Below are 16048 nucleotides of genomic sequence, written 5' to 3'. Positions count from 1 at the left end.
CATGGGGGCCCCCTGTGGCAGGGAAGAGCACTGTGGTGCCCCTAGGGTAGGGTAAGGGTGGGTCCTGGTTATATAAGGGGAGAGGGAGAGCGCTGGCTCACCATTGTCTGGCATCATGTTGGTGAGTTTCTTCTCTGGTCTCCAGTCTGTTTACTTAATACTCTAATGTTTATTTTATCTATGTAAGAAACTATTATTACTATTATTGTTATTAGTAATGGTAATGTCTTCTCATAAGTATAATAGCATAAGATAAAACCCCCATACTTTTGTATTTGTGAAATTTATGCAAGGAATTTACACCAAGTCTTTCGCACTTTCCTGAGTGCTTTATCACGGTCTGAGTGTGTGATTAGGCTGAAACTTACATCTCAACGTCTAATTAACGATTGATTAGACGTTGAGATGTAAGTCTCCAGTCATCTCATCAGAGTCAAAAATTCAATATTTTCCTCAATGCTTCTCAGGGCCTTGAGTACGTGTAGTCCCTAATTTATTGACAAGGAAATTACCAAGATCTGTGAAATCACGACGAAGTTGCAGTATCCTAGCTCAGCGATTGACACGTCTCTGACATGCATAAAAGTTTTATAGAATAATGCACCGAAAACCAATTAGGTGTTCAAAAAATGATTGGTTCTGCCTAACAGCAAAACTAGCAGCATCTAGCAAAACTCTCACATTAACAAAAAAATTCAATATTAATCTTGTTTATAAGAACAACTATAACTTTTGTGTGATATCTCCTAGCAGGCATTTAATTGTTTTTTTTATCCTTGTTTAAATATTGATTTCTTGAATTGCTTTAATTTACTTTACATTATTATTTTATTACTTCAAAGTGAACTGTATATTTTAAAGTTGTTCTGCTAGGTGTTTACCTGATCACAAGTTGGGGGGTTAAATGTACCTATAGTTTATACCACAAATAGTGGATATTGATAAGCTACAAAATTAATATACATGGCCTATTTATAAAATAAATGATAATTGTAATAAACTACTGAATAATGTTATTGTTAAAATGGGTTAGTATTACAACTACTATGATTAGTTAAGTGGTTAAATTGTTCTCTGCTGTAATGTGGTGTGAAAGCTGGCTCTCTAACATCAAACTTTGGATTGCCACATGTGGACCGTCGTGGCCCTGGTAATGGCGGCTGTTGGTCTTTGTTAGAGTAAGGCTGGCGTCTGAACAATATCTTGCAGGTAGCCAGCTGTCTGGAATTTCTTCATGGATCACAATTTACCTGCCAACAAGTTACACCATAAAAACTCTCAATAACATGTAAAGTACAGGTGTGACACATTAAATTTGGGTTGCTGTTAAAATGAGGCTCACCCTTGTGGGTGTTGTCTCCTTACAGCATAACGATAAATTCCGACACTAATAATGGCCAAAATTATGTGTAATAGAAATACCGAAAGCTGATCTTCCCTTATTCTTTAGTTGTATAGACTCGGCAGTAAATAGTGACTAATTAGGTGTCACACTGCTTTCTAGGACACGGTGGGAGTAAATTAGTGTTGTGGGAGGCCCTCTGTTGTCGGACTCCCAACAACGACAAGTTCCCGACAAGTTCACAACACCACTCAATATGCCTGCCTCTGTTTACATTCTAACTTGGCAGTCTTGGCTGACTCCCCCCGGAGAGCGTCTCTCGTGGATTGGTTCAATTTGTGTCAATTATTTGACAACAGGAGGGAGCCCATAAGTTTATGTTATATATCATTAAGTGAAAGCATAGAAAATACTTTTTTAATAATTCTGATTTTTATTCTTCAGTTCCAATTTCTACTCACCTGTTTGTCTTTTCTTCATACCGCTCTCACTATTCTCGGATTACTTTGTTCTACTATCTCTCCTACACCTTGTTGAATGGACTTTATTACCTCCCTCTGGTCTCTGGGTCTCTGTCTCCCTTAGGTCTCTGGTGATGTCAATGAGCCTGGAACCCAAGTCTTTGAGAAATCCCTAGGATCTCCTACCCAGTGGCCATGCGTCTCAGATGCTATGGGAATAAAGGTGTATTGACCATCCAGTCGCCTGTACATGATTGATTTTGCTGTTTCCCTGTGGTTGGCCGCCCCACCTGCTTGATCAGCACCGAAGTGTATATAAGTGAACGCCAGGGTGGATTCACATGTGTAGTCCCACACCAACTGTCTGCCCCTTTTCCATGGGTATATTGTGATGCCATCTAGGTGAAGTGCGGGGTCATCCGGATTTTGGTCCTCTAGGAGGCGAGGTTTTCTCTCTTCTGGGCACTGAGCTGAGACCAGGTTCCTCTTGATGATGTCATTAACCTCTTTGCATCTTGCATACCAGCCCTTTGTGCTTCCGCAGTGCAACCCATGCAGTTCATTTTGGTCTGCTTCCATCCTGTTGCAAATACACTTGTATTCAGTGTGAATTGGGGCACCATGGCGGAGGGCCACTGCTACACGAAGTGAATATGGATCTAGGTGCATGCCCGATGCCGACGTGGGTACTGCCTGGAGGAAGTCTCCTGCATGGGGGGGGGGGGGCACGCACTGCTCTGAGGTGGGCTTTCTCCTTGTCTGATGTTGCAGCGCTGAGCATGGCATCAAATGATTTTTTACTAGTGGGTGGTCCCAACTTGATTGTTTGTGTTTTTTGTTATATATATATATATATATATATATATATATATATATATATATATATATATATATATATATATATATATATATATATATATATATATATATATATATATATATATATATATATATATATATATATATATATATGTATAAAATTTTGTTTTCATAAGACTGGAGTCGTGTTGCTGTGTTGTGTGGCTGCGGCCCTGGCGGACACGCCGGCCAACTGCCTCTACGAGGACATCAAGGGCACCTGGACCTTCGCGGAGACGGAGCGGACGGGCGACAACACCATCAACTGTGACGAGCTGGGCCCCATCGTCCACACCAAGACCTTCACCCTCAGCTTCCCCAACACTGCTGCTGATGAGTATGGCAACGAGGGAACCTGGACTATGATCTACAACCAGGGCTTCGAGGTGGGCACTTCACCCATTTGTTAAGCACAATTAACTATATGATTTACATAAAAAATATATAGTATAAGACAATTTTGAGTCTTTAAGGCTTAAAAATACCTTCACTTTATTTCAGGTGAATATCAACGAACGGTCGTACTTCGCGTTCTCCTACTACGAGGGAGACTTTACGTCATCTACGTCTTATTGTGACCGAACATTCAATGGCTGGTCACGAGATAAGACCATCAGGAACTGGTCCTGCTTCAGTGCCCAGAAAAACACAGAGGTATACTATCCATTATACTAAATATTTTTCGTTGCTAATTCATGTTAAAAATCAACTCACAGATATGAAATGAAAGGAAAGTTACAACGTATCGGTCCCGCCTAGACTCATCAAATCAGACCGATAAATAAACGAAAAGGAAGCTAATAAACGATTGAGAGTAAGTAAAATAATAATGTATGGAAATCAAGAAGAAAGGAAAATCTAAATATAGTAAGTAGAGATCCGAAAACAATTACTAAAAAGAGGAAACTGGAAAAAAATGAGAAAATGAAAGTAAAGGAAACAAGAGGAAGAGATAGAGGAGATAAGAAAGCAGAGAGAGAGGCAAATGGCTAAGCCAGATAAGGTTTTGCATAGCAAGTTGAAGAATATAACTTTCCTTTCATTACATATGTTTGAGTTATTTGTTGTTAGCCATCGTATTGTGACTTATTCTCTGCATGTCCCGGGTATGTTGGTAATGTTAGTAATCGTTAAACATTTATATATGTTTACTTGTTAGATATCATGTAGCATATATGTACTCATATGTTAAGTATCACATTATATGATTATATAATCATATAATATATCATGTAATATTTCATATTATGTGATTATCAAGTAACATGTATGTAGTTAATTTTTTTTATCACGTTGCAGGCATGTATATGTTACTTATAATGCGATATACATGAGTTCACATGTTAATTATCACGTAGCAGATGTGCTAACATTTTAAATATTATGTAGCATATAAGTGTTTATATGTTATTATTCATTGCTTAGGGCTCGCACAGGAATATTCCCTTAAAAAATTCTAACATATATTTGCATAAATGTTGAATATATGTTACATATAACCTATATGTATAGGTTACAAGTTACGTTCGTCACTCAAATATGCTAAATCTTTCATAAATACAGATATAACAATAGAGCATTATGTTTTTCTAGATGTAGATAAATGAATTTTGCAATTATTGAATAAAACAATTTTTTGACAATAGACATCAATTGGCCAAACGTTTGACACAGGTTATCTATTCTTCTTCCTAAATACTGGCAAAACATTTGCCTGTTTCCATGATTTAGGTACCAAGATCGACATTAATGATTTATAAAATATGTAGGTTATAGGTTCATTTAACTAGTTCTTGCATTCTAATAGGGCATTTGGGACTAGTTCGGCTTTAATTTTTTTATGAGTTTAATAATTTTCTTTCTGGTAACAATTAAGAAATTCATCTTGTGTGTTTCATTACAGAAGTAGGTTTGTTCAGACATAGGTATAATGCATAGCAAGTGCAGAAACAAAGGACTTGAGTAGACTGTCACTAATTTTTTGGGTCATTGTCAGTTATATGATCTAAATAACTGTTCTAAGACCAGGCATTATCCAATTTTTCGTTTGGCATATCTGAAAGAACTTTCAGGAGCGTCATAGACAATCACGAAGTCTATAATCTAGCACTAGAACTTCACATATATAATGGGGGACTATAAACAAGAACACTAGAGCGGACGAAGTCATTGTACAACTTCACCCACTTCATTCCGACATATTTGACAGGTATCATGACAATAATGTAATGTTAGAGACTATGGCCCAGTTCCTGATCACAGAGACAACACGAACGCTGGTATCATTGACTGGGGCCCTCCAGTCAATGATACTGTAGACTTCTTGTGAGTGCTAGGGAGGACTAGCAAGTGCTATGAAGGACTAGTGCGTGCTAGGGAGGACTACGAAGTGCTATGGAGTCATAGGGAGGTTAGTAGTTAATTCTTGGAGGAACACTGACGATTAGACATGATATTAATCAAGCATATTGTAGCTGGTACTTTATAATGATCACAAATGTAAATATTTATGTTCAGTGGTGAACAATGTTCTCAGTGACCAGCTTAGTTACGGTTTATAATTTTTTTTACCAGGTACAAAATAACAAAATAAGTATAAAATTTAATACAGTAAATATGCAATTGAACAGAACAACACTTATGAATGAACACAAACCAGGCAATGTTTTTTGTGACTTATCTAATTATATAATTAATTTCTAACGCTGTATTCACTCGTGGGCGACCATACATTTTTAGATTAGCTAATTACTTCTCAATGAGCACTCCTGTGTTTCACCTCCACGACGCCTCAGCTTTGTAAAGCTGCTCGACTCTCAAATAATCCCATCATATGCACGTCTGAGAAATAATCAATGAACTAAACGTATTTAATACAACAAATGCCCTTCTGTAGGTTGTACCGCGGGAGACCAGGAAGCTGACGGTCCCGGCGGCGCAGCTGCGTCAGCCGTACAGGAACGACCATGAGATGATACGCAAGATTAACTCCGCCCAAAGCTCCTGGAGGGCCAAGGCTTACCCTCAACACGAGCAGTCAGTAGTCGTTTTTTTTTTTGTAATTGGATGGGTCTCCCTATTTATCTTTTTGTTATCCTCTCAATTGACTTTGATTTGAAAACAGCGTTAGAATGCAATATAAATTTTGTTTTCTGGAAGCAGATAACAATTTACGGTGAAAATACTTTGTTGAATGAAAGTCATCTTAGTTTTGAGAGCTAATTTGTGAGTACTTCAAGTGACTGACTATATTGTGATAAGTTACAAAAATACTTTAAAGTTCCTGATGACTCAGGCCATAACACCAGATAAGGGCTAAATAATTTCCCGTAATCCTTCTTTTCCTTATTTCATAAATATATTTATTGTAATTATATTGATTCCTTATACATTCATAAACCGTTACCAGATTGACATTTTTGGGCCAAAACAGTACTACAAAATAATTTGAGAATGCACATAACTACGAACTGTAGTGATGAGCAAACGATTTATAAATCGAAATGTATTCTAAACACGGACGAAAATATTTTGATATTAGATTTACTTATTTTCTACCTTTATTTCTATTTTTTGTTAGACAACATATTGTGTGGCTGTTAGACAATATATAGTGTGGCTGTTAGAACACATATAGTGTGGCTGTTAGACAATATATAATGTGGCTGTTAGACAATATATAGTGTGGCTGTTAGACAACATATAGTGTGGCTGTTAGACAACATATAGTGTGGCTGTTAGACAATATATAGTGTGGCTGTTAGACAACATATAGTGTGGCTGTTAGACAACATATAGTGTGGCTGTTAGACAACATATAGTGTGGCTGTTAGACAACATATAGTGTGGCTGTTAGACAATATATAGTGTGGCTGTTAGACAACATATAGTGTGGCTGTTAGACAACATATAGTGTGGCTGTTAGACAATATTTAGTGTGGTTGTTAGACAATATATAGTGTGGCTGTTAGACAATATATAGTGTGGCTGTTAGACAATATATAGTGTGGCTGTTAGACAACATATAGTGTGGCTGTTAGACAATATATAGTGTGGCTGTTAGACAACATATAGTGTGGCTGTTAGACAACATATAGTGTGGCTGTTAGACAACATATAGTGTGGCTGTTAGACAACATATAGTGTGGCTGTTAGACAACATATAGTGTGGCTGTTAGACAATATATAGTGTGGCTGTTAGACAACATATAGTGTGGCTGTTAGACAATATATAGTGTGGCTGTTAGACAACATATAGTGTGGCTGTTAGACAATATATAGTGTGGCTGTTAGAACACATATAGTGTGGCTGTTAGACAATATATAGTGTGGCTGTTAGAACACATATAGTGTGGCTGTTAGACAATATATAGTGTGGCTGTTAGACAACATATAGTGTGGCTGTTAGACAATATATAGTGTGGCTGTTAGACAATATATAGTGTGGCTGTTAGACAATATATAGTGTGGCTGTTAGAACACATATAGTGTGGCTGTTAGACAATATATAGTGTGGCTGTTAGAACACATATAGTGTGGCTGTTAGACAATATATAGTGTGGCTATTAGACAATATATAGTGTGGCTGTTAGACAATATATAGTGTGGCTGTTAGACAACATATAGTGTGGCTGTTAGACAACATATTGTGTGGCTGTTAGACAACATATAGTGTGGCTGTTAGACAACATATAGTGTGGCTGTTAGACAACATATAGTGTGGCTGTTAGACAACATATTGTGTGGCTGTTAGACAATATATAGTGTGGCTGTTAGACAATATAGAGTGTGGCTGTTAGAACACATATAGTGTGGCTGTTAGACAATATAGAGTGTGGCTGTTAGACAACATATAGTGTGACTGTTAGACAACATATAGTGTGGCTGTTAGACAACATATAGTGTGGCTGTTAGACAATATATAGTGTGGCTGTTAGACAACATATAGTGTGGCTGTTAGACAATATATAGTGTGGCTGTTAGACAACATATAGTGTGGCTGTTAGACAATATATAGTGTGGCTGTTAGAACACATATAGTGTGGCTGTTAGACAATATATAGTGTGGCTGTTAGACAATATATAGTGTGGCTGTTAGACAATATATAGTGTGGCTGTTAGAACACATATAGTGTGGCTGTTAGACAATATATAGTGTGGCTGTTAGAACACATATAGTGTGGCTGTTAGACAATATATAGTGTGGCTGTTAGACAATATATAGTGTGGCTGTTAGACAATATATAGTGTGGCTGTTAGACAACATATAGTGTGGCTGTTAGACAACATATTGTGTGGCTGTTAGACAACATATAGTGTGGCTGTTAGACAACATATAGTGTGGCTGTTAGACAACATATAGTGTGGCTGTTAGACAACATATAGTGTGGCTGTTAGACAACATATAGTGTGGCTGTTAGACAACATATAGTGTGGCTGTTAGACAACATATAGTGTGGCTGTTAGACAACATATAGTGTGGCTGTTAGACAACATATTGTGTGGCTGTTAGACAATATATAGTGTGGCTGTTAGACAATATAGAGTGTGGCTGTTAGAACACATATAGTGTGGCTGTTAGACAATATAGAGTGTGGCTGTTAGACAACATATAGTGTGGCTGTTAGACAATATAGAGTGTGGCTGTTAGAACACATATAGTGTGGCTGTTAGACAATATAGAGTGTGGCTGTTAGACAACATATAGTGTGACTGTTAGACAACATATAGTGGGGCTGTTAGACAACATATTGTGTGGTTGTTAGACAATATATAGTGTGGCTGTTAGACAATATAGAGTGTGGCTGTTAGACAACATATAGTGTGGCTGTTAGACAACATATAGTGTGGCTGTTAGACAACATATAGTGTGGCTGTTAGACAACATATTGTGTGGCTGTTAGACAATATATAGTGTGGCTGTTAGACAATATAGAGTGTGGCTGTTAGAACACATATAGTGTGGCTGTTAGACAATATAGAGTGTGGCTGTTAGACAACATATAGTGTGACTGTTAGACAACATATAGTGGGGCTGTTAGACAACATATTGTGTGGTTGTTAGACAATATATAGTGTGGCTGTTAGACAATATAGAGTGTGGCTGTTAGAACACATATAGTGTGGCTGTTAGACAATATATAGTGTGGCTGTTAGACAACATATTGTGTGGTTGTTAGACAATATATAGTGTGGCTGTTAGACAATATAGAGTGTGGCTGTTAGACAACATATAGTGTGACTGTTAGACAATATATAGTGTGGCTGTTAGACAACATATAGTGTGGCTGTTAGACAACATATAGTGTGACTGTTAGACAACATATAGTGTGGCTGTTAGACAACATATAGTGTGACTGTTAGACAACATATAGTGTGACTGTTAGACAACATATAGTGGGGCTGTTAGACAACATATAGTGTGACTGTTAGACAATATATAGTGTGACTGCTAGACAATATATAGTGTGACTGTTAGACAACATATTGTGTGGCTGTTAGACAATATATAGTGTGGCTGTTAGACAATATAGAGTGTGGCTGTTAGACAACATATAGTGTGACTGTTAGACAATATATAGTGTGACTGTTAGACAACATATAGTGTGGCTGTTAGACAACATATAGTGTGACTGTTAGACAACATATAGTGGGGCTGTTAGACAACATATAGTGTGACTGTTAGACAACATATAGTGTGGCTGTTAGACAACATATAGTGTGACTGTTAGACAACATATAGTGTGGCTGTTAGACAACATATAGTGTGACTGTTAGACAATATATAGTGTGACTGCTAGACAATATATAGTGTGGCTGTTAGACAACATATAGTGTGACTGTTAGACAACATATAGTGTGACTGTTAGACAACATATAGTGGGGCTGTTAGACAACATATAGTGTGACTGTTAGACAATATATAGTGTGACTGCTAGACAATATATAGTGTGGCTGTTAGACAACATATAGTGTGACTGTTAGACAACATATAGTGTGACTGTTAGACAACATATAGTGGGGCTGTTAGACAACATATAGTGTGGCTGTTAGACAACATATAGTGTGGCTGTTAGACAACATATAGTGTGGCTGTTAGACAACATATAGTGTGACTGTTAGACAACATATAGTGGGGCTGTTAGACAACATATAGTGTGACTGTTAGACAATATATAGTGTGGCTGTTAGATAATATATAGTGTGGCTGTTAGACAATATATAGTGTGACTGTTAGACAACATATAGTGGGGCTGTTAGACAACATATAGTGTGGCTGTTAGACAACATATAGTGTGGCTGTTAGACAACATATAGTGTGGCTGTTAGACAACATATAGTGTGACTGTTAGACAACATATAGTGGGGCTGTTAGACAACATATAGTGTGACTGTTAGACAATATATAGTGTGGCTGTTAGATAATATATAGTGTGGCTGTTAGACAATATATAGTGTGACTGTTAGACAACATATAGTGTGACTGTTAGACAACATATAGTGGGGCTGTTAGACAATATATTGTGTGGCTGTTAGACAATATATAGTGTGGCTGTTAGACAACATATAGTGGGGCTGTTAGACAATATATAGTGTGGCTGTTAGACAACATATAGTGTGGCTGTTAGACAACATATAGTGTGACTGTTAGACAACATATAGTGTGGCTGTTAGACAACATATAGTGTGACTGTTAGACAACATATAGTGTGGCTGTTAGACAACATATAGTGTGACTGTTAGACAACATATAGTGTGGCTGTTAGACAACATATAGTGTGACTGTTAGACAATATATAGTGTGGCTGTTAGATAATATATAGTGTGGCTGTTAGACAACATATAGTGTGACTGTTAGACAACATATAGTGTGACTGCTAGACAATATATAGTGTGACTGTTAGACAACATATAGTGTGACTGTTAGACAACATATAGTGTGGCTGTTAGAACACATATAGTGTGGCTGTTAGACAATATAGAGTGTGACTGTTAGACAACATATAGTGTGGCTGTTAGACAATATAGAGTGTGACTGTTAGACAACATATAGTGTGGCTGTTAGACAATATATAGTGTGGCTGTTAGACAATATATTGTGTGGCTGTTAGACAATATATAGTGTGGCTGTTAGACAATATATAGTGTGACTGTTAGACAATATATAGTGTAGCTGTTAGACAACATATAGTGTGGCTGTTAGACAATATATAGTGTGGCTGTTAGACAACATATAGTGTAGCTGTTGGACAACATATAGTGTGGCTGTTAGACAACATGTAGTGTGGCTGTTAGACAATATATAGTGTAGCTGTTAGACAACATATAGTGTGGCTGTTAGACAACATATAGTGTGGCTGTTAGACAACATATAGTGTGGCTGTTAGACAATATATAGTGTGGCTGTTAGACAACATATAGTGTGGCTGTTAGACAACATATAGTGTGGCTGTTAGACAACATATAGTGTGGCTGTTAGACAACATATAGTGTGGCTGTTAGACAACATATAGTGTGGCTGTTAGACAATATATAGTGTGGCTGTTAGACAATATATAGTGTGGCTGTTAGACAATATATAGTGTGGCTGAACTGGAAAAATCACTGAATATTGACTATTGATAAAAATCCTACACTATCGACTATTGAACAAATAAATCACAGACTTGACTATTGAATAAATCTCAGACTATTGACTATTGAACAGATCACAGACTATTGACTATTGTACAGATCTCAGACTATTGACTATTGTACAGATCACAGACTATTGACTATTGAACAGATCACAGACTATTGACTATTGAACAGATCTCAGACTATTGACTATTGAACAGATCTCTGACTATTGACTATTGAACAAATCCCAGACTATTGACTATTGAACAGATCTCTGAATATTGACTATTGAACAGATCTCTGGATATTGACTATTGAACAGATTGAACAAATTTCTGACTATTGACTATTGAACAACTCACAGACTATTGAACAATTCCCAGACTATTATCTGGTTAGACTAACGTCAACACCGCCACCAGATACACCCAGCTGGAGATGCTGCGGCGCCAAGGAGGTCCTGGGTCAGTGCTGACGGCCCGGCCCTCGCCCGCCCCAGCCACCCCCCAACTGAAGGCTCGTGCAGCCCTCCTGCCGGAGAACTTCGACTGGCGTGATGTGGACGGCGAGAGCTACGTCACAGCGGTCAGGGACCAGGGGAACTGCGGCTCCTGCTACACTTTCGGGTCGATGGGTCAGCTGGAGTCTCGTGTCAGACTCGCGACGAACAACCAGCGTCAAGATATCTTCTCTACACAGGTGTGAATTAAAGGTTTAATTATCGTCACTTTGTAAAAAAGATAAGAGAATTTTAAATCCCATGACAGTGTCCTGCATATCAGGATGCTTTTACTAGATCAGGAACAATAATTGAAGATCCTTCTGTGTCATTTCTCCAATTTCACAGGCAGTTTTCTCAAGGTAGAGCACCTTATTAATATATTATTTGCATGTATAAGCTAAATAGTCAAACCATTATGGGTAACACAGAAAAATGGTTATACTGGAGTTGTTATACTATTTTCAACTGTTATTTACAATGTGTTTGACTACCTATCACAACAATTCCTTTTTAATTAAGCTAAAGTAGCTTCAGACCTTCGATAATAAATACCCGAGAATGAGGGCAACAAAGAGTAACTTTCTGTGACCTCCTTGACCTTTTCAACACAATTTCGTACACGAAATTGGCTTTATCTAAAAAATGTAAAAATCCCAATAATTCTGAAATTGTGTAGAGTCATCTGATTAACCAGAAGTAAATAGTTGAACTGCGTAATATGTAGCTATCACCTTCAACTAGCTACCCTCCGAGAACAGCTGAGAGGTGAAACAGTAATGTTATCAACAACACCCAATAAAAATGAGCGTTTGGTTGCAAAACTTGACTTTGTTGTATGAAGCACGTTGTGGGTGAGACAAGATACGAGGTGGTGAGGCAGGAGAATGTGTATCACTAGTGAAATGGTGGTGTTGTCGCCCTCAGGACGCGGTGTCGTGCACAGTGCTGGACCAGGGGTGTGATGGAGGCTTCAACTACCTCATCGCTGGCCGCTACGCCCAGGACCAAGGAGTTGTCGCCGACACCTGCAACCCTTACACCGCTAAGGTAGTCTCTCCTTATGAGCAACACACGTCGCAGTTATCTCTAACGTCTCTTAAGGTCTCACCGTCAGATCATACATAATAATTACTCATTATTCACAAATTAACACCAGAAAATGCTTATGACTTTTGTACAATTTAAAAGCAAACTGAGAGCAGAAATATTGGGCTTTATCATGTAGTTTACCGTACTGCCTCGCCCCTTCAGCACACAGTTGCCCTCACAAAACTCTTGCATTTCACATAATCACATTTCTTTTAATATCGAACATTACCTGAATTGCCTCCGCTCGCTGCCAGGATGACCCCTGCGTGACTGACGCCAGCTGCTCCCGCACCTACGTCAGCTGGTACGAGTACCTGGGCGGGTACTATGGAGCCTGCAACGAGGAGCTGATGCTGGTGGCCCTGGTGGAGAACGGCCCGCTGTCCGTCTCCTACATGGTCTTCGACGACTTCTCCAGCTACAGTGGCGGCATCTACCACCATACGGGCCTGAAGAACGAGTTCAATCCTTTTGAAGTAAGACTTGACACACTCCTTAAATTATTTGTCCAACCACTTGGGCTGGACGGTAGAGCGACGGTCTCGCTTAATGCAGGTCGGCGTTCAATCCCCGACCATCAAAGTGGTTGGGCACCATTCCTTCTCCAGGTCCCATCCCAAATCCTTATCCTGACCCCTTCCCAGGGCTATATATTAGTAATGGCTTGGCGTTTTTCCCTGATAATTCATTCAATTCCTTAAATTATTAACAAACATTTTGTAATCAACGTACAGCCCATCCTCCTGTTTTGGTAGTACTTACAGTAATGATACGGACCATAGTACATATACTGACGTACAACGCAATTAGAAAGTAGAAATCTGTACTATGGAATTTAGACAAACTGGAATTTTTTTTATATTTTTGTTACAAAGACAAACTAACCGAACCTAACCTTCCTAGGCCTAATACACGATATATAAGGCCTAATATAGTACATATGGCTACTATTCTAGGCCTAGGAATATTTAAGTTGTTTTTTGGCTTAATTTTTTTGAGGTTCTATAAAGTGAATAGCACCAAATTCTACTATCTAATTGTTTGGTACGTCAATCTTTGTACTATGCTGGACATAGTTACAAAACTACTATCTAGAGAGAAGGACAAGTTGCGAGGTACTGCCCAGGAAACTGTCTTTTGCTGACTCAAGGAATTAACTCCACGAAGTGAACTTTTGCTGTCTCGTTTAACAGGTCTTAAGACCTGTGTTGAACACCTTCTTAAGACTTGTGTTGAACATCTCCTTAAGACCTGTGATGAACACCTCCTTAAGAATTGTGTTGAACACCGCCTTAAGACCTGTGTTGAACACCTCTTTAAGATTTGTGCTGAACACCTCCTTAAGAATTGTGTTGAACACCTCCTTAAGACTTATGTTGAACACCTCCTTAAGACCTGTGTTGAACACCTCTTTAAGATTTGTGCTGAACACCTCCTTAAGACCTGTGTTGATCACCTCCTTAAGACCTGTGTTGATCACCTCCTTAAGACCTGTGTTGAACACCTCCTTAAGAATTGTGTTGAACACCTCCTTAAGACTTGTGTTGAACACCTCCTTAAGACCTGTGTTGAACACCTCCTTAAGAATTGTGTTGAACACCTCCTTAAGACTTGTGTTGAACACCTCCTTAAGACCTGTGTTGAACACCTTCTTAAGACCTGTGTTGAACACCTCCTTAAGACCTGTGTTGATCACCTCCTTAAGACCTATGTTGAATACCTCCATAAGACCTGTGATGAACACCTCCTTAAGACTTGTGTTGAACACCTTAAGACCTGTTAAGACATTTAGGCACAGTTTTAGCCCAATTATACAATACTTCCTTCCCCCAGTATGAAGTATATTTTTCTCCAGACGCATTCATGTCATCACAGCTTCCGTCAGGTTTGAATTTACTTAAATTTTAAGTTTGTCATGATCGTCTTGAGACCTTAACTAACTGAATACATGTCTCCTTGAGGCTGGGTCATGGGCCTCATTTCTCCTGTCTCCTTGTTATCTTTTAGTGGTCACACAAGATCACTGGGAACTAAATTCAGCAGAATCCATTTCCCTTTCAATGTTACAGAATGATACAAATAAAATCCATTCTGTTGGGAACCTCTTATAAAAGTAATTGTTTCGAACGTCAACGTAAGAAATGTTTTAGTACAGATGCTCAGCCAGGAGCAGATAACTTAAGATTACATTCTTAACTTGATATCCCAGGAGGTGAACCACGCCGTCCTGCTGGTGGGCTACGGGGTGGAGGAGACCACGGGGGAGAAGTTCTGGACGGTGAAGAACTCGTGGGGCTCTGACTGGGGCGAGGACGGCTTCTTCAGGATCAGGCGAGGCACTGACGAGTGTGCCATTGAGTCCATGGCTGTCGATATCACCGTCATTCCCTAAACTACCTACCACCACCGACGGGTCAAGAGCACGCTACACGCTACGGAGAGAGTTTTGGTGTAATTGTGAGATTGAACTCCTCCTTCGTTAGTTAGAGGATGAAGTCTGTATATTTTCATGCCATCATGTTATTCCATGATATTTATTATTTATAACAATAAACTCGAGATTCAATGGCATTAATTTCAATATTTTGGTTCCAGTATATATTACCTTCCATATAAGGCGATTCACACTACATTAGTTCCCCACTATATATACATACGTAAATATATATAAATATGTATATATATAACTGAAAACTTACACACCAGAAGTGACTCGAACCCATACTGCCAGGAGCAACGCAACTGGTATGTACAGGGACGCCTTAATCCGCTTGACCATCACGACCGGACATAAGGAAGTGATAGCCTAAGCTATTTGAACCACTTCCCCGCCGGCACTCGGATAGTAATCTTGGGCATAGCATTTTATCAAATCACCTCATTCTTTGGGGCAACACGTGAGGAACACATAATATAGAACACAAAAAATTGTATATAGTCCTGGGGACCATTCAGGCTTGTTTGCATTTGTGTTCCTCACGTGTTGCCCCAAAGAATGAGGTGATTTGATAAAATGCTATGCCCAAGATTACTATCCGAGTGCCGGCGGGAAGTGGTTCAAATAGCTTAGGCTATCACATCCTTATGTCCGGTCGTGATGGTCAAGCGGATTAAGGCGTCCCTGTACATACCAGTTGCGTTGCTCCTGGCAGTATGGGTTCGAGTCACTTCTGGGGT

The 16048-nt window shown here is 38.8% G+C and overlaps 1 protein-coding gene across 1 annotated transcript; it reads left to right on the top strand.

Annotated features, from left to right (window-relative positions):
• On the top strand, nt 1–15437 carry LOC123749606 (dipeptidyl peptidase 1). The gene is made up of 8 exons (XM_045731721.2): nt 1–121; nt 2799–3047; nt 3163–3315; nt 5558–5697; nt 11703–11979; nt 12707–12829; nt 13126–13347; nt 15081–15437. Exons 1-8 carry the CDS (start codon nt 116–118, stop codon nt 15261–15263), a joined length of 1353 nt encoding a protein of 450 aa, XP_045587677.2. The 5' UTR covers nt 1–115; the 3' UTR covers nt 15264–15437.
• The last annotated feature ends 611 nt before the right edge of the window (nt 15438–16048 follow it).

Source organism: Procambarus clarkii, chromosome 4, assembly GCF_040958095.1.
Source record: "Procambarus clarkii isolate CNS0578487 chromosome 4, FALCON_Pclarkii_2.0, whole genome shotgun sequence".
NCBI classification, from domain to species: Eukaryota; Metazoa; Arthropoda; class Malacostraca; order Decapoda; family Cambaridae; genus Procambarus; species Procambarus clarkii.
Note: the sequence above shows the minus strand (reverse complement) of the source record. Positions and strands in the feature narration are given on the sequence as shown.

Coding starts and splice junctions, on each gene's coding strand:
- LOC123749606 (XM_045731721.2), top strand. Junction 3,316..5,557: donor GTGCCCAGAAAAACACAGAG/GTATACTATCCA, acceptor GCCCTTCTGTAG/GTTGTACCGCGGGAGACCAG. Junction 12,830..13,125: donor GCAACCCTTACACCGCTAAG/GTAGTCTCTCCT, acceptor GCTCGCTGCCAG/GATGACCCCTGCGTGACTGA.